The sequence below is a fragment of the Cynoglossus semilaevis genome, chromosome Z, assembly GCF_000523025.1.
Source record: "Cynoglossus semilaevis isolate Cse_v1.0 chromosome Z, Cse_v1.0, whole genome shotgun sequence".
Lineage (NCBI taxonomy): Eukaryota > Metazoa > Chordata > Actinopteri > Pleuronectiformes > Cynoglossidae > Cynoglossus > Cynoglossus semilaevis.
In genome coordinates, this window is record NC_024328.1 from 10048456 (window position 1) to 10075537 (window position 27082).

General features: G+C 38.4%; 1 protein-coding gene across 3 annotated transcripts; it reads right to left on the bottom strand.

Moving 5' to 3' along the window:
• Nucleotides 1–2816: 2816 nt before the first annotated feature.
• Nucleotides 2817–27082, bottom strand: ypel1 (yippee-like 1). 3 transcript variants are annotated; one of them, XM_017043113.2, is made up of 5 exons: nt 25416–27082; nt 17957–18241; nt 6551–6594; nt 3849–3957; nt 2817–3340 (listed from the first exon to the last, which is right to left on the bottom strand). In XM_017043113.2, the coding sequence occupies exons 2-5, from the start codon at nt 18071–18073 to the stop codon at nt 3251–3253; spliced, it is 360 nt and encodes a 119-aa protein (XP_016898602.1). In that variant the 5' UTR covers nt 18074–18241; nt 25416–27082; the 3' UTR covers nt 2817–3250. The 3 variants fall into 3 exon arrangements, with proteins under 3 accessions (XP_016898602.1, XP_016898601.1, XP_008334311.1); XM_017043112.2 differs by lacking the exon at nt 25416–27082 and adding an exon at nt 24618–25366; XM_008336089.3 differs by lacking the exon at nt 25416–27082 and adding an exon at nt 22618–23056.

The following is a 27082-nucleotide window of genomic DNA, read 5'->3' on the forward strand; positions in this document are numbered from 1 at the left end:
AGTGTTGTTTCAGTACATGTGCTGATTGGGTACCAGGACTGTGCAAGTGACTGTGGCAGGTAGAGGCGTGCAAATTCAAACGTAAAAATCCAACACTTTCGTCGCTCCATTTGAAATAGGAAACCAAACTTCTGTAGATTGAAATGTGTTTGTTTTGAGCCGTGCCCCTCAACTGGGATGTAGCAATTTGCGGTTGGAGTAGATAATAGATAATTCGATTTATACAACCATTCAAAATACGTTTTTTTTCTGTCAGAACATGATAAAACAACAGAACAGAGTTGTCCAGAAATACAATCATTTGATCCTAGCCAGCATTGCCAGAAGTGAAGGACCTCCACAATGGCAGCCAGAGGGGGCATTTTACAAATGCTGAAAGGCTTCTCTCTATACAGGAGACACTGGGTGTGGTGGCAGAAAGGGTTTTTGTAAAGGCTCTCCCGGTGAAATGGTGGGAGATTCCAGCTCACCCTCAAATATCTACATGGCTCAGCATAGACCTAAACATGGACCCTCTAACGGGTTCTCGCCAAAACAAAAATCTAAACAAATGTACAAAAGGAAGCAAACATTGGGGATTAACCTCTTCCACAAACAGACCAGCCTGGTTCTCCACTCACAGGTTACTGGAGAGAACAAACACAAAACAGGGGTCTGAGAAAAAGCGCAAGAAACAAAAAACTTTCAAGCAAAAGCAACAGAGAAAAAGACAGAAAGAGAAACAAAACAGAACTAAACATTCACTTTGGCATACATGTGGGATAATACACATGCACGCGCACACGCTCTCTCTCGCACACGTGCACACAGTCAGAGGTACAGTGAACAAAAGTGCTTCAAGTTGGGGAAGTAACTGAACTAACCCTGTAGAAATACATATAAAACCTTAAATATGTTACTTTATGTACAAAAACCTGTAACAGGGGCCAATATCTTAACTGTTTATATATTTTTCAAGTAGGTATCACTGCTTAATATTAAGGGTTTGCATTGTCATTGTTTTCGTGATAAAAGGTCGTGTGATATGACTGACCTTGCCGGCAAAGTAATCAATCACTGCTGATTTTTGTTAAATCTCCTCCATCCCAAACTCCTGTCGCTAACTTTTTCTTTTTTTTCTAACACAAAGTCCCGGGGAATCCCTCCACGTCTTTACCTCGTCTTTCTTAATCTTTACTCTGAGAAAGAATATTGTGAATATTCCTCTGTTTTTTCGAATCTTTAAATCTTAACATAGAAAATATATATATTTATAAATGTCTTAGTTTAGCAACTTGGTGTCCGAAAATGAATACAAGTAAGGATTTGGCTGCAGAACCATAGTTTAGGGGTGATTCAACAATGAAGGTGTGTTTGTGCATCTATAAGTGTAAGTGTGTGTGTGTGTGTGTACTTGGGGGTGTCAGAGTTATGCACTGCACAACAGAAACAAAAAAAAGGTGGAACTGTTTATATTTTGAAGAGGCACAAAGATTCATGTGGCTTAGAGGCAAATCACAGACAAAGTCTACGAGTCATAGTTTCCTAGAGAATGGGTGAGACGGAGCATAAAGTGCAAAAGACCTACCAGAGGAGAGGGGAAATAATGGGATCTCTAGGACAGCAGCAAAGAATCGAAAAAAAGATGACGCTATTTAAGCTCAAGCCAAAAACAAAATAAATTTAGAAATAAATAAAGTCATTTAACACTGCAAGGACCTAATGACGACAACAAAATACTCCAAATTGTTCTGCTCCAACCTTCTCTCTACCTCCACCAATCCGTCGCTCTTCTGTGCAGTCACCAAAAAGCAATAAAAAAGGAGTAAAAAGGTTTGTTTTTTTGCCTCTAAACTCAGATGAACCAAAGGCCTCTGCAAAGTGCAAACCGTGTAGCGTTGTTCAAGTATGCCGCTGTGATAATGCGTGACCACACAGACATATGCATGTACACATATGTGCATGACGGCAAATATATATAAAATCCATGTTCCATTATTTACGAACTACAAACACTGTCATAGTATTTCCATGGACACGTGATCATCAGATGTGTGTGCGTTGTATATCTTAACGTTAACTTGTGTCTCTCATTTATCTCATAACTACACACAAATGGAATATTACAAACGGTCATGTGACTCCATATGGTTTTTATGATTAATTCCCACTAATGTCAGATTCCTCCGTCTATAAACTATTTCTGCGTCTTTTTCTTTTCCTTTACTATTAGCACTGCTGCAAAAATGGGACCAGCCACAATCGCCTTAAGCCACTACAAATATATGTATGTATATAGTATCCACTCTCTCTCTCACACACACACACACTCAAGATTCCCTTGCACACACGTCTAAATTTGGTAACAAAAAAAGAGGGCAAAATCAGGTGCTACCAGTAGGGGGGGGAAATGGGGACTAAAGAAAAACACAGCTGCAATCTCTTTCATTGCCGCCCAAAATAAAGCAAGATGCTGCTACATATTGGAACTACAACATACTCCTCTACCTCCTCCTCCTCTTTCCCCCATCGTCCCTGATTACTCATTTGGACCTTATCAAAGATAAGCATGCTCAGCTAAATGCAAAGACACAACAAGCCAAAAAAAAAAAAAAAAAAAAAAAACCCAAACAAAACGAGTAAATCAAAACAAGATAAACAAATAAAACAAGACCATAGTTCGACAGGAAAATAAAATGCTAACCAGTAACATCCATCAATTATCAAACTGAAACCTTACTAAACCCAGGAGTTTGTAACTATATCAAATAACAGTAAATTACCCCCCAAAAATAAATGTATCCGTCTCACTGGATGGGGAAAAAATTAGGAAAAAATTTTTTCAATGAAGTCTGTCTCCGTTCACACAGAGTAGTCGACCTATCACCACAACCATCTGAATGCGTGGTTCTCGCGTGGAGGAGTCTGGGGGACAAAAGAGCGAGGTAAGAGTATGTGGGTGGGATTAGAACCCAAAAGCACTGGAGCTGCAAAGAAGAACACACACAATCTTCAACGTAAACTACGGCACTCCTTTGGCGTGATTTTCTTTTTTTCTTTTTAAATCATCTTCAAGAGATGCTCCGATGCCTGGTCGGGTTTTTTTATCAGTTCTGTTTCATGATGAGCAGTTGTGTGTGTGCATGTAAAGGAGACAAGTGGGTGGAGGCTATTTTATGGAGGGCTGTTGTAGGGGTTGGGGTTGGGTTGGATTCGGGGCGGTGGGAGGTCATTGCTCCACACAGTTCAATAAAGAGCACCGGCGACTCCATTACTCCCAGCCGTTGTCCTTGATCATGTGAGCCAGCTCGATGATGAACTTTCCCTCTTTGTATTTCTGACTGCTCTCGAAGGCGTGCTCCTGTAAAGAAGAAAAAAAAAAACCTCTGTTATGTGTCAAAAGAAATTAAAAACAATGACTTGACATTTAAATGTGCCTAACTATATTTTGCAATGCACAGTAAATACACACAAAAAAGTCCCTGTCTTATGCTTTGTTCAGTTATTTTACAGACTTCCTTGGTCATTTCAGACATTTACCAGGACAGGACCATTGAAAATGGGCCTGACATTTAATCACTGTAGACTCTCAGAGGAACCAGTCTGGCTGTCTGTGGCCAACCTTCTCAGCTCTGTAATTATCTTGTGTGCTAGGAGACCACCGAGTGTCCAACTGCTGAGCCTAAACACAAACCTGAACAAAAAGTGGCAATGCTTTAATGAGAGCAACCATGTTCTCCTGACCCGTAACTCTGTGATTTGTACTTTCAGAGGCTAACTAACGACTAGCGGTGCAGCAGTGCGGAGTCAGGTGTGAGAACATGTACGGGCGCTCGAGTGAAAGTACAAACAGAGGAGAGGAAACTTACATATTTCCAGCCCAGAGTGGTTTTACAGTTTTCACAGTAGATGTCAGCCACAGCATGTAAACCTGTGAGGAGTACCCGCTCCTCAGCTGGCCCGCAGCCGACATTCACCCTGTGGGGAAGACAGATGGTTGAGGAAAAGGTCCCAGAGGTCGGGGAGGAGTTGGAGTCATTTCATATCACAGTGAGACCAGTATTAGTAGTAAAACAGTTCTCTTTGAACTATTGTATTGCTATAAATTATGTTAACTAGAATAGCATGGTATAAGCAATAACCAATAAATATTTGACCATTAATATGTTAGGTTTGTTTTGGTAATCTAATTTAAGTTGAGAAAGTTGAGCAAAAGCCTCCAGTCTCCATCCACTGTAGCAGAACCATTAGCATGTAAGCTAACCACAACTAACATGAGCTAAAACAACATGTCTGTTCTGGATGTTATTTACCTTTGTCAGAACAGATAAATTGACTAGCTTCAAGAGCTTCAAGGAGTTAGCCATGAAGTACAACACATTTGGAATTGAATTACACTCTGAAAAAAAAACAAATTCTTCTCTTCACTTCTTCTTTCTAAAGGTTTTAGAAATGTTGTTTTTGGTTCCATCAAACCTCAGCATCTGTTTTCCTGAGGTCAACATAAACAAAATGTGCTTAATGAAAAAAAAAATTATACTGTGCATCCTGAGTCTCAGCTAGCATTTGACCCTGAGCTCATGTTAAACTAAAACAAGGACATAATTCAAAATCACCACAACCTTCACATGAAAGTGTTGGAAAAAAATTAAGTTGCCCAAAATAGCAACACAATATTGTCTTGCTGTTAAAGAGCACCGGGGGGAAGAACTGTAACTCTTCTGTGGTTAGTGACATCAGTGTTGGTTTTTCTCCCTTGCTAAATACTAGCTCAACTTCCCAGTAAAACACTGTCGGTTAGCTAAGTGGTATTTAAATTAAAGTAACAACAAGGACTAATTACTTCATTCTTCCATGTATCCATCCAAAGTTCGTATAAAAGCCGTTAAATTGTTTGCTCCGAACACTGTAACTGACTGCTCTCTAGCCTAATGCTGCTTTCACAGTGGGCATGTTTGAGATTATTTATTCTGCCTTTACTGCCTGCTTTCTTTTAGTTTTCTCTACCAGGTGAGAACAGTAATTACACACTGCAGTGGTAAGAAACAGTAGCTCTGTGACACTTGAAAATGTCTACAGCCTCTAGAGGTGAAGTAACTTCTGTGAGCTTCATTAAAACCAAGAGTCGAGCCTTAAAGAAACAAAACATGTTCCGACCAGTCAAGAAACAAAATGCCAAGCATTACGGGGCTTGAAGTAAGTGATCCCAGACTCCAGTTTTTCTCCAGCATGGACTTAAACACAACACTGCTGAAATAGTTTGAGAAAAAAAAAAAAAGGAAATTTTTTTTAGGACTTTTTCAGAAAAACCCTGATTTTGGTTAAGATGGTAAAAAATTATGATTTATTTTATTTTTTTTTATTTTATTTGATCTTTTCTGCATGTTTCTTATCAAAATATAGCATTTTGAAAATAAAATAAAACTTGTTTTGGGGAAATTGTCGGCGAACCCCTAATTTTTGGTCAGATGCTAAAAAAAAATGTCGAAAATCTTTGAAAAAACGATTCAAAATTTGATCTTTTCTGCATGTTTCTTATCAAAATATAGCATTCTGAAAAATTTTATAAAATTTTTAAAAATTTTGACAACATTAATTTTTGGTCAGATGTCAAAAACCTTTTAGTTTGTCATTAAAATATAGCCTTTTGAAAAAGGTTTTAGGTAAATTTTGTTTTTGGAATTTTTCAGCAAAACCCTAATTTTGGGCTCAGATGTTAAAAAAATGTATTGAAAGTTTTTGAAAACAAAAATTCAAAATTACATCTATTCTGCATGCTTCTCATCAAAATATAGCATTTTGAAAAATTGAAGATTCTTTTGGGGAATCTTTCGACAAAACCCTCATTTCCGGTCAGATCACAAATTATGATCAAAATTTTGGAAAACAAATTCAAATGTTTATCATTTCTGCATGTTTGTCATCAAAATATAGCATTTTAAAAAATAATTATGGCAAAACCCTAATTTTTGGTTATGATTTCAAAAAAATTATGATGAGATTTTTGAAAACGAAAATTCAAAATGGTATAATTTCTGCATGTTTGTCATTAAAATATAGCCTTTTGAAAAAGATTTTAGGTAAATTTTGTTTTTGGAATTTTTCCAGCTAAACCCTAATTTTGGGAACAGATGGTGAAAAACTATGATGAAAATTTTTGAATAAAATTGTATCCACAAAATGTTTCTTTTCCCCATCTGAGTGACCAAATTAGTTATTCAGAATAATCTGTAAAAATTATGTTGTAACATTGCTGAAATCCTTGGGTTTTTGTGAAAATATGAACTCACACTGCTCCTCACTCTAAACCACTGTTTCAACATTTCAAGTGAATGCATTTAACATTTTCAAACTTGGACGAGGAACCTTTTTGGAAGAATTTCTCAACATGTGTAAAGTGTTAAGAAAACTAAAAATAAAGCAGCAGCAGCTGAAGGTAGAAGAAAGAACAAAACTTTCTTTTAAATGCAACACAAACCAGGTTTCTAACAAATGTGAGTCATTTTGTGTCTTGTTTACCAAACCTCCACAAAGGTTCCACGTTAGATAAAATTGCGAGACTGGTACTTACACTGAATTAAACAGGTAGGCTCTTCCTTGACTCCCTTGAAATGACTGAAACATGAAAGAGAGAAAAAAAAAAGAAATCAGACTAATTGACCATAATTGACCACAAAAACCTAGACCCAGCTGCGGTGTACAAGAATGACGCCCTGAGGCGTCTTTTTTTTTTTTTTTTTTTTTTTTTACAAAAAGACTTGTTTCTCCACTTCTGCACCATTCCCACACTCAAATGGCTGGAGGTAGCTCCATGAAAGGATGCTCGCAAAAAAAAAAAATTTACCAGCCGTTTGTTATCATGTCAAATTGAAGGATAATTGAAAACTGTTAAGAAGAAATAACCTTGTATCCCCGTCTTTTGTTGACAGGCACTGCTTTCAGAAATATTTAATAAGTTTGAGGAAAACTCTCTGTAGTAAAATCCAGGAGACCAAGAAAATGTCAAAATAGTATTTTTATATACTGTATGTATATACATATGAAAATATACATGAAAAAATATAGACACTAAACTGAGCCTTGAAACACCCTTAAATTAAGTGGAGAACTGCAATTCAATACTACAATACTTCAATACTAATGTCCCCACAACACTTTTTTTTTTAATGTCCCCACACTATAGCTACACCAAGAACACACACACACGTTCAGATTAGGTTCATGCTGTAAAACACACACTGACAGTTTAAACACCCTGTAGAGATTTTCTAACAAACAAATACTGGTTTCTTTCCATTCCCTCTAAGTTACAGCCACATCCTTCAGGCACTGCAGAAATACAGTATGTGAGACATTAGACCAGGATTAGGATTACACCTATGTTAATGTCTGATCAGTTCTGTGCAGAGAACGAGGCTGTGCCTCACCAATAACTTGAAATATCAGTCTATCCTGTCTGTATAGCTCTGAACAATTCCCGACCGTGGCAGTGATGTGGCCGATCTGGGTACCGTGTCTTATTGCAAGTTCATAAGTTCACGCCAACATCCTTGTCTCAAAATCAAAATCATGATAAAATGCGTTTCAGAAGCAGAACCAGACTGAATTTTGTTTCTTTTGTCTTAAAATACTTAGTTAAAACATAATGGGTCGATTTTCTGGAAGTACATACTTGTATTTCCATTTGAAAAAGTGAAGTGAAAAAAAATAGACCATGTCACTGTGATCTGAAGTAATTTGACAATCACTTCAGATCACAGTGACATGGTTTGTTATTCACGTCTTTTTACATTATTTTCTTCTTGTTATTACTGCGTGCCTCGGGTGGGTGATGTGTGTCAGCACATGGTGTAAATGGAGGGTTGTGGGCTCAGTTCCAGCCTCAGTAAGTCCTTATGTCACTCTGACATGGCTTTTTTCTGTCAACAGGCAAAAATTCCAATTTTTACCTTTTCTGCATGTATCTCAAAATATAGCATTTTGAGAAATTTTTGGGAAACATTTTTTTTTTAATTTTTCATTAATTTTTGGGCAGATGTTGAAAAATTGTAATGGAAATTTTTGAAACCAAAAATTCACAAATTTATCTGTTATACATGTTTCTTGACAACATTTTAGCATTTTGAATTTTTTTTGGCAAAAAAAAGATTTTTGGCAAAACCATAATATATGGTTAGACGTTGAAAAATTGTGATGAGAATCTGAAAAAAAAAGTCAAAATGTTATATTTTCTACATGTTTCTCATAAAGACTATTGGTTACCAAAAGTATAAAAATACTACACAGATACTTTTTAACCACTTTTTACCACACTTTAAATTCTAAAAAATTAAAGTCTAAAAAACAAACAATGAGTGTTGACCACAACAAAGCAATAAAAGGACAATTACTTTATATAGAAGTGATTAACACAGACTGTAACCCTAAAGCCTGGCTTCATAAATAATCTGCTGCCTCTGAGTCTCAGAGACATGAAATTACTGTATGTTAATGTAAACAGAGAGCAGTGAGGAGGTAAGAGCGGGTGACGATGGTCACCCGTCATCCTCCGCCAGCAGACAGTCCAATCGGATTTGCATTTTCCATTGCAAGAGGGCAACCCAGTCATAAGGCCTATTAGAAGCACCAGCTGCCTTCAGTGTTGACCACAGACACCACCACTGATACCACCACGGACACCACCACTGATACCACCACAGACACCACCAAAGTCTGACTGTGGCTTCATCAGTTTGTTTAAATTAGAAAGGCTGTTTATAGGTTCACGGCACTATAACTGTGAAACAGATCATCATCACTGTATCTGCTCTGCTCGGAGTGCGACGTCTATTTATTAAAGTAAAAAAAAAAAAAACACATAAAACGTTCACACACACGGTCCACTGCTGTGAGCCGTGTAACCTCTAGCTCCAAGAGGAAAGTAGGTCAATCCCTGTGGAGTTCACAACAAGTCTCTCTCTACAGTGTTTGGGTCAGGGAGGGGGGAGAGGGGGGAGGGCGGGCAGGGTTTACTCCACGTGACAAGAGTTGGTTGTCATATCTGTACTTCAGTGTAGCTCCGACACCAACTTAACCACCGGCAAAACAGGGACACCTCCATCTCCGGCCGCCCTCATCTGTTTTTTTTTTTTTTCTCAGTCTATTTTTACTTTGGCAGAGATGCTCTTTGTAGCTGAGCTGCTTGGAGATACACTGTAGACGAGTGTGGAGCTGCAGGATGCTGCTTTAGAATGGTAAACAGCAGAATCCACCAAATGCAAAATGCAGAAAAAATAGAATTCTGCGAGGTTTCCAGAAACATAAGAAGAGATTCGGTTTAGAAATACTCTTGGAGGCACTTCAGCTTTTTTAATAAAATAACCAGGCATGTTTCTTGGGCTGATGCAACTTCATTTGTTTTCAAAAACACTTTGTGCACAGGAAACTCTACAAAGAAAATCTCAAAATCCCTGAATCCTCTTGACCACCTGGGACTTAGCAGAAGAAAACCTCCCACATAGAAAATTGTTCCTTCGGCCAAAACTACAAAGTACAAATTGAACCTCGGAACGTAAACAGCTTCAAATGCGAACAGCAGCCAGTTTTTTCCCACCAGTGTAGAAAACTCATTCAAACCTGTTTTCTTCTGGTATTTTAATGAAGTAAAACACATCAAATCAAGAGGAATAATTTTAAAAGACATGATGATCATAAAGAAGCATAAACACTGAGATTAAAAGACCACGTGTCCAAACAGTCAATTCATATTTTAAGTAAAAGTTCATATGGACTAATCAGTAACTTTTCTTAGGTTCCGTTAGAAGTTTTAAATCTTTATTCAAAGCATTTAAATCAAGATAAAACACAGCTTGTCAAGTCTACAGTCATACGTAAAACATCAAGTACATTGAATTTGGCTTTAGCGTCTTAGCTCATCCTTTTTCACTGTCTAAATTAACAATGACTACCGAAGTTCAGTACAAAGTCTAGCATACTGCACTACAGCGCTAGCACTTTGGTCTCACGTCAAACTACATCATCGCTCAAACTCACTGAAACTCACCAACAGCACAAGGATACACTTTTGTCAACCTTCTAAAACAACTTCAACAAATATTAACGTCATTGTTTTGCATTATCACATGCTAACGTGTCATGTTAAAACAGTCCAATAAAACAAGACAAAAATGCGTTGTTTGGGCTTCTGTTAATAAATCGGATTAGAAACTGTAGTTTTTATCGACCCAGTCCATCTGTTAGCTTGGGTCAACCAAACTTTACATGTTTAACCCAGTTACACACTGAATGAAAGGGTACAACAAACAAACTTTGTTCATCATGTAAAATGGATTCAGTGACACAGATATCGTGAGTGAGATGTACTCCAATATATCAGTTATCTCATAATTGCTGTATCGCAATATTATCGTCATTGTGGGGCAAAATATTGCAAGGCACCTGCTAATACCCAGGGCTAGTTTGTACAAGAGTTTGATGCATTCACTCAGCTTTAGTTTGTTTGAGAACTCATGTCTTCTCTGATCCCTCTCAACAGTTGTTCAGTTTTATTCCCAGCCTCTAAGTCAACACACAAAAATCTGCTAAAACCAGTCTGTTTGTGTGAACGTGTGTGTGTGTGTACAGCCTAAACTAGCTGAGTTTTGCCAACCTGTTGTTTTAAAGAGCAAATTAAACAGAAGGGGGTGGGGTGGGGGTGAAACCACTAATTGGGAGAAATTAAATGTATGACAAATGCATTTGACAGGTTTTCATCGACCTGATGTTGGTACTCAGCCACGCTGCTGAACTTGTCTGAGCCCTCTCAGTATTCAGGGCTACGTCTCGGATCTCCTGGATCACGTTATTGTGCACAGCCTTCACGCTCAGCTGTCAACTCTGTTCACACTGAGATCAGAAGTTGACACAATGCTGTGTGATGTAATCTCTGACTGACAAAAACAGACAGTGACAGGGACATTAGGAGATGCTCAGAGACGATAACAACAGATGTCACATCTGATGACTTTTGAGTCTTTTACTTTTGCAACTTTTGTGTGACGATATCAATATTTATTATGTTTCGTCAACAACTACAAACAGACTACAACAGGGGCCACATACAGCCTGGTCAGATGTCAAGTGGGTTTAAATTTTAAATTAAATTTTAAATATTAATATTTAATGAAATATCATTTAGCAAAACATTAGGTGCTTATGAAATTTTACTTTTAAAATTCATCAAGCGGGCCGGATTGAACCTCATAGCGGGCCGATTTTGGCCCGTGGAGCATATGTTTGACGTCCCTGGATTAGAACATAACTTACTGAGAAGTTAAAGTGAAGGTCCTGACGGGTTGAGAACTCCACATCAACAGGTCCCTCTGGACTTCCTGTTATTTGTATTAGTTTATGTACTCGGAGCACTACAACTTCCTCAGACAGTCCATAACCACAAAGTAAGGTCATTTGGACACTAAGCTGACCATGTCAGTCTGACAACTGTGTGGGAGTCAGTTGTTGTCTGTCTCTATACATGACCTGCAACGGTCCAGGATATACCCACCCATTTTTGATGATTGCCTAGATGGGCTCCAGCTGCCCCCCAGGACCCTAACAAAAAAAGGGGTTTGTTTGTTGAAGAGAGAATGAAAGAATAAAGAAATGTGATTAAATGGGAAGCTGCAGTACTGCACTGCCTGAGAGAAAGTCAGATTTAAAAAATGTTTAACAGCACCGTACTTTACAAGAAAGTATGTGAAGGAAACATAAATATATATACATATATACACATACATGCACATATATATACATACATACATGCATACATACATACAGTACATACATACACATATGCATATATACCCATATACATACATATATACATATGCAAATATATATAATAGATATTCTATATAGTTAAGACTTATGTTCACCTCTGTAGACAGACTATTTGACAGTCGTTCTGACTTTGTTCCAAATCTTTATGACTTATCACTTTACATCGTACTTTCCTCATTTACACACCGAAGACTCACAGCACAGCTTTTTTTTGGAATTGGATCTCACCCAGGTGTAACACCTGGGATCAAACCCCCCACCTTGGACAAAAACCAAGTCTACCAACTCATCCAGAGCCACTCAGACCTTAGGAAGGAGGGGGGAGGGTACAGTACCTCCACTACTTCCTTCTGGCCCTGTGTGCTCAGGTTAATCCTCTCTTTCTGGCGGCTCCGTCTGCCTCGTGGCTCACAGATGAAATGCCTCTAAGACTCTATGCAAGCACCAACAGGGGAGTGAAGGGTGGGAGGGTGGAGTGGGGGGAGGCAAACAGTTTTTATAACCGTCTCTGGAGATTTTCAGCTCTCTCACAGAAAGTCTTGGAATATATTTGCCAGGAAGTGTCAATCTCACCCAACACCTTTTCTTTGTTGCTGGCATGAATACAGTTCCTCCTTTTTTCATTCTGAGCACAGAGCAAATAAAAAAAACAGCAGAAGTGCAAGAATTTTACAAACTTACAGTTTCACACGGGGTGACAAATCTAATGTGGACATGAAGACTGGCCCGTAACTCAATCTAAAGGAAATGGGTCGGCTAACGGTATCATCTTCGCCTCGGTAATGTAATCAGCTTAGCAAGGTTGACGCAGAGGACGGCTGGAGTCGTCGAGGAAGACTGAGAGAACAAATGGCAACAAAGTTTGAGAACAGACACCACACAGACAGACAGATTAATAATGGACTATTGGATTTTGTTTTTGCATCTATACATCTTCTATTTTGGATTTTACAGTCACGTGACCATACAAATCTGTGTTCTCTTTGCTTGTTATCGCTTAGCATTAATGATTAATGATAGACAAGCTTGAACACTATGGAAGACTTGGAGATAAAAAAAACAAAAACAAAAACAAAAAAAAAAACCTTCCTACTAGTGCAACATCATTAAGGTCAACACTGTGGAATTGAGCAACATTAGCTGCTGGTGCTACTTCTTTTTCCCTTTTTCAGGGGTTGCCACAGTGAATCATTGATTTCCATCTCTCCCTGTTCTCTGTATCTTCTACTCTGACTCCAACTATCTGCATGTCCTCCCTCACTGCATCCATATATCTCCTCTTTGGCCTCCATCTCTAACATTCTTCTACCAATGATCACTGTCCCTCCTCTGCACATGTCCAAACCATCTCAATCTGGCTTCTCAACATGGGCATGTCAGCGCCTGTCAGACAAGATGAAGGACAGCTACTTCATCAACAGCTAACAACTATGACGTGTTTACAGGAAAACCAATGGCCAACAGTGGAAACTGCCTTCTGAGAATCCAATTATTATTAAAATGGATTGTTTGGACATGAGGGGTCATTTGTCAGGAGTCACCTTACAGCACTGACACCCACAGCAGCAGCTTAACCCGGGCAACAGTTGACTCAGTAAAAGCAGTGTTTGCTGGGTTTTTACAGCTGAGAACTTTGACTGCTGAAGTCAGTAATTCTTTTTTTTGCTTTTGTTTTTGCAGCCCTTTCAGAGGTCAAAGGTCAGGGGTTAGAGGTGACATGCCTTTCAGAGAGGCAGTCTAACAGGAATTCACAGTCACAGCAACCTGTTCTGTTCTGAAGTCTGTCTCGACACTGATGAATGCAGCCCAGGTGACATAGTAAACTCAGTGTATTGTACCGCTGTTCCTGTAGAAAATCCCGTGAGGCAAGTGGAAAAAACGGCAATGCCAAGGTGGGTGTAGCCAGGTCAAATCAAACAACAAAGACTTCCTTCAATAGTTCTTGCTCGAGTCCGAGATTCAATTCCCGGCACTGGTAGGGGAATTCCCCAAAACGCGTCATATAACTTCTGTGCACTATTGGAACTGTTTCGTTTGTCAGCTGCAACTGGTTCTCCAGCAATCTTGCATTTCTAGTGTCACCTCTGAAGGAAATGTGGCGCAACTCGAACAAAAAAAAAAAAAAAATACAATCACACTTTTTAAAACTTTTCCTTTCTCTTGAAACTTGAGCTGAAAAAGTCTTTCTCATCTTATCTGATTTGACACTTGCATCAGTCGGTCCGTGCTCACATTACCAGCTATAGTATTAGTCAATGAATGTGACTCAGTGTAAAGTATGACTGTGAGTCAATCTAACACCATTTAAGGTCACTGTAGTAGCTGCAGTAAAAAGTCAAAATCCAAAGTATTTGAGGCAGCCATTTCTACGCCTCATCAACAATCAGACATTTGAAGCAGCGAGCAGCTCATCATCATCGGGCGTACAGGTCACTTAACAGTGATGTAAGTGTTCCTCCACAGCTATTTTCCAAACCCCACTCCCCAGACCACAGCTGTGCCTGAATCGTCTTGAGGAAAACCTCAAAAACTCATTTACAAGCTGACATTTTCAACAACCAACCTCTGTTTGGCTGAAACTGCAGCTACAGTCAGCTGAATTCACCGTCACCATCATCACTTTCACAACTTCCTGTGCATTTACGTCCCCATGTGGACTACCATTTGGGGGGCGGGGGTGTATGTCAGGAAACACAGATGTGCCAATGACATCAAAGCAAGAAGAACACTGCAACACATACAACGTGGAGGACGGCAACGCAACAAAGAATAAAGGAATAAAGTGAAAGTGAAACTTTCCTGTGATATCAGGGTGATAATTATAGGATAAGTTGTTTATTGTTAAACTTTAACACAGTTATTTGAGATGTGACCATAAGGTCATATATACTGCTATATGTGTATATATATACAAACAATAAAGTGCAATCTAATGTTTCAATAATATTTCCATTCCATACACACACACATATATAAACACATACAATATACACATATACATACAGTATAAACACGTGTACATATATACATGTATGTATATATATATATGCACACATATACACACATATATAGAGAGAGCAATTACATTCAACAAATATATATAAATATTTACAAATATATATATTTGTTGGTTGTAATCTCTATATGTTTGTATATATGTACATATATGTATATATATGTGTGTATATGTGTGCATATATATATATACATACATGTATATATGTACACGTGTTTATACTGTATGTATATGTGTATATTGTATGTGTTTATATATGTGTGTGTGTATATATGGAATGGTTGTTGGTTGCCAATCTCCACTACTCATATGTAAAGCCTGATCATCTGTCTCCATACAATGTGAATAATCGATGGAGAGCATGGGGAGAGTGCAGCTCACCGGGGAGCGTGCTGTCACTGTATTATTATATCTCATCAAAGGTCACGGTGTCAGCTGCTGCTGCTCTGGTTCATCTGATAGTTTAAGGACTGTTTGGCTCAGCAGTTGTAGGTTTTATGGTTACAGCAGCACTTTGGCAGTGTTTCTGGTGCAGATGTCAACATGGTTATGTGTTAGGACAACATGGACGTTCAACACTAACTAACAGTCATTTCTCCACTGCTTAATAAGATTAAATTGGATTTATTCTGTTTCTTTGCTATGGTGATATGCTGTATGTTACTGGCTGGACAGACCAGGCCCTGATCTGACAGGAGGGAAATTTCCTTAGGTTGAAACCAGTGAAAGAGACAAGGTTTCAATCCAGACAAGACAAAGTAGCATTTAGCTCTGATGCTACATGCAAATGAAGTGAACCAACTAACTTGTTTTTCCATCGAGAGCATTTGGTTACCAGTGTATAAAATGTGCTACATCACCGTTTCACCCCCAGGAGGTGCCAGAGCGCTTCAGAGGTGGTGAAAATGAACAAGAAAAACAAAGCGAGTGCGAGATAACATGAATGGATAAATCAACCAAAAATGTTCGATATCTAAATCCTACGAGCTGTGCTAATAAAGACATCCTGCTCACAGACTCTTGACTTAAATGTTTAATATTAACAATAACTAATAACTAGGTAAAATGAAGTAGTTTTTACAAATAGCGCCCCCTGTATCTGTATACATTTACAAATAAGTGCAATCTAATGTTTCAATATTTCCATTCCATATATAGGGGTTATATTAATGTTAATAATAATTAATAAACAAGTAGTTCAAATGAAGTCATTTTTACAAATAGCACTCCCTGCCAATCAATAACCTGGGACACAGTTGGAGGACCTTTCAGATGTTCCATTTGAATTACTAGTTTGATGAAAAAAGAAAAAAGAAAAAGAAAAGAAAATCTTTCAAAGTCAGAGCAGCGCTGCCCTCAAACTTGTCGACTAGAGTCACGTCAGCTCGCAGACAACTTTTTTTTTTTTTTGGATGAGGCTGTAAAATAAACACTTCATCAAATAACTGACATATCTCATTTATTTTTACGAGTCCAGACGAGCGTGAAGTTTACAAAGTAGAGCATTTTGGAACAGGACGTCGAGTGCAGCGGACGCCGAGTTTTGCTTAGTTACATTCAAGGCCACACACACAAATACATCCATTACTGTGACAACACTGACGACTTGTCATCTCTGTACATCAATGTGCACACGGCTGAATGAAAGAAAGTCTGTGAAACACCTCCTAAAAAAAACCCATTTTATTTACGTCTTGCCTTGAGGTTGTGAGGGTTTGTTTTTGATTAATTAAAATGAACATGTTTGGTTTCTGTTATAGTTAAAAGGGGTCGTTTATTATCTCTACTTCAGGCAAAAGAAAAGTGGAAATAAGTAAAATGCTCTTTTCAATGAGATCGCAGACAATGGTGGTTAGGGGGCAGACTTGAGTGCCTCAAGTATAGATTCCATTTTTTAAAAGTTCACCAGGTTAGGAGAGATGCTGAAGGATTCAAATTAGACTCATACACGGGAACAGAAGAAAATAGCTTTGGAAGAAACGCATTTTGTGCGGAATGGTGAGCTTTTTTTTTGTCTTTTACAGATGTATCTGTGAATCTGGATTCCTACTGGTGGATCAGTCCAGACATGAGCTTCACAGACAGGTGAATTTGAGATAAAACCACAGCAGCTTCAGTCCAACTCCACAACCGTTTGCTTCACTAACAGCAGAGGACACTGATGCACTCCATCAGCGCTGAGGCTCAGAAGAATGAAAAGTCACAGTTATCTTTGTTGATTTACTGGTCGGTAAATATTACAAAGACACTGTCAATTTCTTTTATTACTGCGACTCCAATGTAACCCAAAGAGGTGTGACTAGGCTAGGTGTGTTGAGGTTAGGCAGAGGAGTTTGGAATAAAAACATGCATGAAGTCTGATAAAACAGTGAGAGTTTGTTTGAAAATGACTATGAAACTAAAGCAGTAAATCCTGCTGGTTTGTCACTTTATAGTACTGGCACAAATTCCCTTAACGTCTACAGTCACAATATCAACTAATGCAAAAAAAAAATAAATAAATAAAATAATTAAAGAATTGAATAACAACTAGTTAAAATAATTATTTCCTTATTTACTTTATTTCCTGAAGCCTTTCTGAACTTATCATTTTTGCACGTTGAAAGATATTGGTTTTTCGGCTCATTTTAATCAATTTCTGCGACACATTCGATCTCCTTTCAAAAATCTTCACCAAATGTATTTTTACCTTATGTTTTTGCTAACACCATAACAGTTAATGTAAGGCTAACTTTCAGGTATGTTTGGACCTTTTTTCTCCTAGTTTCTAGTAAGCTACCCGACTGTTAATATTTTGTAAAAGATTTTTCATTATAATTGTATTTTTTGTTTATTATATTTATTTATTTTCAATGTTTTCTTTTTAAAATGTTTTTTCTATTCTTTTCTTTTTTTCAATTAAATTTCTTTTTGAAAAAAAATACTGCCTTGTTGTTGCTGGACTTATTTTATCCATCTTTTTGGCTTAAAATGTTTTATATAACCTATAAATTCAACTGTTTTGAATACCTGTGATAGGTCCACACATAAACTACACTTGGGAAATAATGTATCTGACCTGACAAAAGACCTGGGATTATGGAACAATATTTAAATTAGCCTCGACAGGAAGGACAAAGGGACTCGTTGTAGGGCGTGTCGTACCTTTGAGATGAGCTCGTCATGATTGGCCAGATGTGCCCGGCAGTGGATGCAGCTGTAGGTGCGATGGCAGCTTGGCAGGTAAGCCTGAAAGGTCTTAGACTTGGTCATCTTCACCATGTCAATGGGGCAGGGCTCCTCGCTGGTGTCAGGGCTGGCACTGGAAGAGTTGCAGCTCTGCTGGACTTGCTGACAAAAGAAACACTGGAAAATGCAAGCCAAAGCCGTCGTTGTTGTGGAGTGGGTGTGTGGCAGGCTCCACACAGACACCACGGGAGAAAAACGAGTCTGCAGATGACAGAAAACGGTAAACGTGGTGAGTGACACTCATCTTTATTATAATATGAATTTGAAAAATTGAAAAATAAATTGAAAAATAAATTGAAAAAAAATTAAAAATTGAAGAAAAAAATTGAAAAATAAATACAATAAAAAATTAAAACACAAAATTAAATTAAATTAAAAAATTAATAAAAAATATTACATCATAAATGTTCACCATATTTCTGGAAGTATAAGATATTTTGGGAATAGGAAAGTTGTACCCATCACAGGGCACCTCCAAATAAGAAGGCATTTCCATTGTATGTTGTACTAAGTAACTCTGGATGAAGGTCTCTTCCTGGTTGCTATGCCAGCATTGGCAACATCTCCCTACACCTACTCAGAGGAGGAACTTGACAGAACAGTGTCAGCAAAGTGTTTCAGAGAAAACAGACTTCTCTGGGGAGGAGAGAAGACAACCTTTGGATTCTTCACCCAAAAAGGTGTCAAAATTATTCTTCCAGAACATGTCCAGGTCCTAAACATATTTCAAGAAGTGATTTCACGTACAAGCAGTTCTCTCTGGTTATTTGGACCAAGGACTGATCCTTTCAGACTTACTCCACCCGCCCCTCATAGTTACCCTCATACTTCACATTGCACCGCAAGAATTACCTCTGGTGTGATTTGATAAAGTTTTATTTAAACAGATCAATCACCTTAGATCAACAATAACAAATCTAAAAAACAGATTTAATCACCTGTTCCACCCAAGATACTCCTCCTCTGAATCTTTCTGAGAACTTCTTACGACACTTCTTTTACATCTTTTCTACTAACTTTTTAAGCACTTTACTCAAAATGGATGAAAATCAATGACTTATTTGTGGTCAAGCCCCAACGTGTGACTGCAGACTGCCAGAAAATGCAGTTTACAAATAAGACTACAGAAAAATAAAGGCAGCATCTCATTTATTTAAAGACCTTAGTTTGATTTTTACAGCAGACTTCATGGTGTAACGGACATCAAGGACCATAATTGGAGGCGAGTCGTTGGACTCCCTGAGCTCCAGGATTACAGATAGTGACAAACTAAATATTTACTTAATGTTTACTTATATATAAACAAAGTGCATGTCAGATTACAGCCTCAGGTTCATCCACCGTGTCAAAAAACTTTTAACCTCCAGTGCAACATGACAGTAATCCGTACAGGACATGGAATAAATGAAGGACATTTATGTTAAAATTGACAGAACAAGACACAGTATAGTTAACAATACTTTACATTTACTGTACATACAGACTTTCATATAGTTTTACTTTAAGATCAGCTACAACACCAACAGGTACAAATATGAACATATAAATAATAGACTCATTGAAACTCCATAAATAAAGCCTGGGGATCAAACCAGTGACGTTCTAGCTATAAGGCAAGCTTGCTGACTGCTCACTCTACCAGGTGTCTCTTTATTAAATTATTGAAAATTTTAACAGAAATAAAAAATCTATTTGCTTACTGCTTCAACAAGTCCTTCCAACTCTACAGATCAACATTTACTGTACGTTTGGATCAGTGTTTGGCTGGAGCAGGTCCAAAGACTTGATAGTGAGGTGTTATCATTACATAGTTGTTTTGCTATGTTTACTTAAGTGATGTGTCTGTCGACTTTAACAGCCACAGGCAAATGACAGTCAAATAATGAGGGTTGCTCTGGTATCTTGTTGCTTCTGTTGATTCAAGTTAGACAGCAGAGACGTGGAGCTCTTTTCTCTGTAAACACAGCGTCTGTCACTGCTGTTACTTACTGTACAAACCTACTGGCTTATCATGTCGTCTTCCAGGAAATTACCAAAAATGAGATTCACTTTGTTGATTCAGTGCATGCAGTACCATTACTGACCTGCAGAGGCTATCGCCAAAACTCAGGCACCCAAACATTCTGTTGTGTAATTCTGTAGATTTACACTTTCTTATCACTATGTTGATGCTCAAAAAAAAGGATATTCATATTTAATTCATATTTATTTGATTAAATATTTTATATTATAATATAAATTATTAATTTATATTTATATAATACATTTTATGTATCTGTAGCTGAATCCCAGTCAATAACTGCAAAAAAGTATGCTATTGTATTTTTTTTTTTGTCTTCTGGTCACGTTGTGTATCTGTGGCTGTGACGCTGACTTTAAACACGCACATTTTCTTTCAATCTCTGCCTTGTTGCAGAACCTCCAGACTGAACCAGATAGTTTTGACACCTAGAACTTTAAAAACACACTGCTCTAACCTCTACATTACACCGTGTAACAGCTGTGTAACACTGGGAAGGACTGTAGCCTTATGTTTCTGTCTTCCTCCAATAGCCTTCAGTCTCAGAGCATAGGGGGCAACAGTTGAAGTGGAATATGACACGCAGTACCGCTTTTACTCGCTAGTGGCCGCTTTTTTGAGTATTATTATATTGCTTAAAATGAAGCAGATTCCTTATGTTCTGTCTTTCTATGGTGGAAATAGCCACTACAACTCAAGAAAAAAAAAGTGTTGTTCTCATTAATATCAAATTGTTAAAAACTTTTTTTTATTTCAGGAAAAATGCTGTAGAAATTCAGAAAAAATGAAAAGCTTCTAGATTGTCAATTAACTATCTCTCTCTTAACAACAAATGTACAGTCTGTTGTGTACAGCATCTCCCAGAGTGTCGACGGTGACCATCGCTGACAACAGCGCATGACAAAGGATCTTCACTAAAACAGAGTGCAAACAAAAGAAAACACACAAAGCCCACAGCAGCTCTAGAACTTTCCAGTTGTGCACTGTAAACTGGAGCTGCCCGTCACTGAGTCTAGAATAGAGTGTGTTTGGCTTTGGGTCTGGAGCTGGTCTTTCTGTAGACCCGAGTCTCCTCACAGCAACAGGAAGAACAGCAGCAGTCGCACAGAAACCATCAGCCAGACATGAAAACAAAGGAGCTTCCACAATTCAACAGGAAGCCACCTTGCTGATGTAAAGTGTGACTGCTCCACAAACACACAGACGCACACAACTTTACAAAAACAAATATGCACTTGTCATTGAATATCCTCACTCTAACCAAAGACCGAGAAACAAATGCTCTGCTCAACTAAAAAAAAAACAGTGTTTGGTCCATTCTTATTCTTTAAAGGAACACTGACACACAGACGACTGAAAAGTGTGTCATAATATATCATCAGCATTGGTAAAATTAACTCTCCACACACACATACACAAAGAGACACACGCACATACACTGCCCTCACATCTTTTGTTGTGGTAATGTTGTGAAATGTGTATAAAAGATGACAAATTAGGGTTTAGTTCTGTGTTTCGTTTTGTTTTGTTTTTTACATTATGACTGATTTCCAATTATTCGCATGACTAATTATTTATTTCGGTTTTGCATTCAGAATTATACTTCAAATACTACAATAACAACACCAGGGGTACAACTAGTTTAGTTTTTTCTTCTTCACTTGCTTACTTGTCATCTAGTAAACAACATGTAGTTGCAAATATTTTTTTATTTCAAATTTATTTTTATTTCAAATGTAAATTGACAATTAATTATTAATTGTATTAAATACATTATTTTCGATCAAAGTAGACATCGTCTAATCATCTGCTCATTTAAAAAAAATTAAAAAGCGGAAAAACTTTTATTTTTTTCGCTCAAAATGGTTAAAAAGCTGACCTTAACATGTGCAGTTAGTCGTTGATTGTCGTCAATTAAGAGCCGTTTTTTTTCGTGACTACTCGACGTTACAGAACTCGTGTCTCCTTTGTCTCATCCTTCTGCTTCACTCACAACTGGTCAAACTATCATTTTAACTGTCGTGTGGCATGTAAAAACAACAATAAAGACAATTAAAAGCCCCGCGTGAGGGTACACAGGGGCGACATGAAGTGAGGCTGAACAGGTAAACAGAAACAGCTGATATTCAAAGTGTGCAGCGTGAAAACAAAGACAGCCGAGCACATTGTGCGTCTGTGGTAACCAACAACAGGAAGAAGAGTCTCCAGACAAAAGACTCTCTCAGTCTAAGCCCTCAAAAACAGCGCTTTTGCGTCATCACAGTCCGAGAGTGAGCATTTTTATCCATTAAAATAAACAACTCTTGAATTTTGAAGGGTTAACAACTTGACACAATCCTTTATTTTCGTCACCTTCTTCTTAAAACGTGTTTAGTGTCCAACAAAGAACACGACGCCAGTTAAGTGCAACAGTGTCGCTGAATTGCTTTCCAATTATTTTCATTCCGAGGCTGAGGCAGTCCGTGAACCCAGCACGACACCAGAACCACGGTGTCTGCTGCTTTATACGTGAAATAATTCTATTTTTACGGGCGAAATGTTGACGTGCAGTACTCACCACCTGGATGAGCTCTGAGTAAAACGCAGCTTGAAGAGGAAAACTGCTGGCTGGTATAAGTAGGTTTTTTTTTCAAAGTTAAATTAATATGTGTCGTCGTCCTAGGCTCTGGTCCATGTGTGATGCTGCCAGGTGGGAACTTATTGTGTCCTGTGGCTGCTGACGGGTCTGAATTTTCCCTGCACGAGCTTTTGTTGTGTCTTTTGTGTGCGTGATGGACTGGACTGCTTACTTTGGTACAGGAACGTCACCAAATGGGCGGGAAATGGAGCAATGACTGACAGCCGTTATATGCAATCAGCGAGCATGCTGCCTTCATGCTCCCGTGGAAAAGATGGAAATCGGTTTGAGGCCAATTCACATTAAGGCAAAGTTTACGATATCTTTAAGGCCAGGTATGCCCAACATGTTCCCCAAAGGAGCCATGTGGCTGCAGGTTTTTGTTCCAACCAACCAAGAGCACATAGTTTGACCAATCAGCTGTCTGAAGACTGAGACCAGTTGATTAAACCTGGTAACTCAGGTGTGCTACTGCTTGGTTGGAACAAAAACCTGCAGCCACAGCAGCCCTTTGTGGAACAGTTTGGGCACCCCCGTTCTAGGCGTTATTGTTATTGGTTTGCTTGTCAATACTGTGTTTTTGTATGATGACATTAAAAATGTAGATATGTTTATGATCAACAACATACAGGAGTTTCACCAGTGTGCCATTCAACTTCTCTTAAAGCTCTCTTGGAATAAACCTGGCACGACAAACTGGGACACTGGAGGCATTGCCAATACCTAACTGTTTCAGGAAACTGGGTTATTGCTGTAGCTTTCTTTTAGATATAAGGCAATTGTATACTTTCTACTGTGGCCTGAATATGGTGCTGTTTCTTGAAATGAAAGGTAAAACTACATACATAGTATTATTGTAATTGTAATTACCTAAATACCAATAAGAGATTATAACGTCAATGTAAACATTTACCTTTACTAACATTTCTAAACTTGGCCTTTGCCTTTAGTTATAAGTATTTCCCACAACACCACCTTAAATAAATGTATAACTAGAATCAATTAAGTCAATTTACCCTTGTGTGACAGTCTATGTTATTTTCTTCCGGTAACAATTATTGCAACCAACAATTTAATTAAATATTTCGGATTCAGAACAAACACAGCTCACAAGTTTTGGTACTGCATTGTACCGTTTAAATGATTTCCCATGTAGTTTGAACGCACCACCAAGACAAGGAGGGAAAGCGTGGATACCCGGATGTGTAAATAAATACAAGATAAGAATATGAATTCCGTTCTTTACCTGTGTAATATTTTTTTTAAAAATTTGAACTTTCACATTTCTTTGAGTTTTTTTAGATAACTTTACCGAATTATTGTGTACAGGTATGACACGTTGTGTTTATGTATCACGTCTTTTCTTCGAATGTTTACACAAATGACTACGTGATATAAAAATAAGACTTTGTCATAACTTATCTGTGTATCATTAAAGGGTATTCGTCTAAATTCATGACATGAAAATATTTTTTTTTACAAGGTTAAAATGCAATAAAAACATCCCCTGACCTCATGTGATCCCGACACCAAAACAACTGCAAGGTCATGAGTAAAAACGAACATAATAAACTCGAAAGAATATTAAACAGTTGTGTCTTTAGAATAACTCCTTTAAAAAAACCCAACCACAATACACAGCCCACTGCTAAGGTTTTGCGCCAAACCAAAAGCAGCCCACAGCAGTTAAATTTAGAAACAGATCAATGAGATTCCTAGAGGATTCATTTAGGCGTTGAGGCCACACTGATCTCTATTACAGCCTATAAAAACAAACCCAAAACATATCAGCAACCTGACCACCTTCTCCACCCACCACTAACACCTCCGCGCAGCTGCCGCTTTGGTTAGATGTCAGAGACACATCTGTGACACTGTGCAACAAATGACAACCAAAAACAATAACATCCCCCCAAAATAATAGGTTGTCCTCGTCTTACCCTTGTTGTTCTGACGTTGAGGGCGCGCGTCTGTCTGAAGACTACATCTGCGAAACATGCAGTGCTTTGGGTATTTATTAATTGATTTATATACTTGTTTTTCTTTAGTATTTTTTTTCACTGACTGAGGTCCAACACCCAGAAACGATCAGGTGTGTCGTCGTGTCACCATGCACGATAGGAGGAGGTGGATGAAAAGGATGCTAGTGATGAGGAGGAGGAGGAGGAGGAAGGGGGAGAGGGAGAAGGAGGAGGCATGTAAACACTGCAGCCTGCTCACTCCGAGTTGCAGGGGCTGGGCGCGTGTTCGTGAGCGTGGACGTTGCGAAATCCGCTGTGTTTTTGTCGCCTGTTCACGTGGCGATTCTAAGGCTACCAAAACACTGAGTGAGATCTGCAGCTTTCAGGAGAGGAGAACGATGGAGCAAATGGTCAACTTATTTTTTTATTTTCGTTGGTGCATAAAAAGTGAAGTGGGACAGGTACTGGATGGTCGCCTTAGACCAGCATCAACCATGCGAGTAGACAGTACCTAACATAAAAGCCCCTTTAGTTACCTTGCATCTTTTAAATCATCGTCTCTCTCTGTGTGATGCATCACAGAAACACATGTTGTCTTCTGTTATGACGAATTAGAATTTAGCGCGTTGCTTGTGAATACAAGTGAGACAGCAGCTGTAAACTCAACACCCACACGATGATGGTGTCGGTACAGTAACATGACAGGGTTATTACACACACTACACGTGATGATGCGTGTCCTCCAGAAGGTCACACTGTATCAACAGCAACACTTACCACAACCACGTTTGGCTGCTTCTTCTTTTCCTCCTCGCCTTATGAAGATAAACAGACTGTTAAATGTGTTTCCCCACTGCTGAAGATGCAGATGTAGTGTGGAAACACAAAAAACAACAGAAATCGTTAAGTCTCCTTAACCAACGTCCCATAAAGGCAGCAGTAGTAACGGGTTGCTACCTGCTTAAAGCTGATTGCCATTAAAAAGTACCAAAAATCAGCAGTCATAAGCCAAAGATTTTTAATCTTGGAGTGTTACTGCTAATCGGGTCCGTCCGGAATTAGATCCTGTGCATGTCCTAACAAATGTCTACAGCTTTCTGCCGCCTCACATTAGTTACAGGACAGGCCCGTCTGTCCCGTCTGCAGCCTTTTGTAAACTGAATCGTAAGCAGATGGGCGACTGATGCGCACACAACAGCTTGGACACACCGTCCTAAACCAGCGTCTGCTGTCTTTCTAGCGTTAATGTCCTCCGAATGATGGAGCTGGTGCTACGTGAGCGCGTCACTGTGAAACTCTCGGTCATTAAAACTAAAGCTAGAGCAGTGTTTTATTTCATCCACATCTGATGCATTTACGTGCTGTAGGACATATGGGAGTCCATGTTTGAAAGTGGAGTAAGTACGTGGAACATGTCTGAACAAGTCCAGCTATAGCAAGGCTGTTTAAAGGTTTTGACACAAGGCCAGGCCTAAAAAAACAAAAACAAAACAAAACCTCGACGTTAAACTGCACCTCCTGTATCCCTGAAAAAAAAAAAAAAGACTGAATGAAAAGCAATACACGATTTTTAAGATATTGGCGATTCAGGTGAAAATGATTTTTATAAATATAAAATATTTCTAACATCTAATACGTAATTTTAATGACACAGAGAATAGTGAACAGTTTCTAGGCTATACAACAACAAAGTACTACCGAAAGCTACATCTTCACTGATTATGCCTCTGAAAGCATGATGAGGAAACGGAGCAGAAAGAACAAGAAGTAACAATAATATAAAAAAAGGTGTACCAGATATGACAAAGGAATGAGTTGTCCAAAATGTTAAACATTAAAACCACAAATAGCTATCATCCAGTTCAACTGATGAAACATACCTAGGGGTAACAGTGAGTAAAATGCTGTTTAAAAATCAACTTTCTTTTTAGCCATAACATATTAGAACTGTTGTTTTTACTATTAGTTGGAATTAGAGGCAATGATGTGTGTGAACGTACTTTACAAATGCATGTCATATTAAAATGTGAAATGCAATTTTCCAGTTAAACGTTTAATGAGTTACGTAGTCAACGTGTATTTAATACATCGTTCATTTATGCTAGACAGGAAGAGATAAAAACAACCGTGTTGAAATTGTAGACGTTTTGTTGGTCGGCGACTGCTCAAACTTTCAGTGTATTCCATAGTATATCTCGCTACACACAGTCGCTAAGTAATGTTTCTCAATAATCTGCATCTCTCCGATTTTTAAACACTAGTGCTCTTTCTTTCACTTTGACACAAAGGTTTCAGGAACACGTACAGGCAGCAGTAGCCTAGCTACACAACCAGGTCTACAAATAGCGACCAATCCATGAGAAGAAGGATCTGCATCCTACCAATCCGCTGACAGGGAGGGTGGCGCTTAAAAATAAAATCGAATCAGGCTGCGACCACACTTT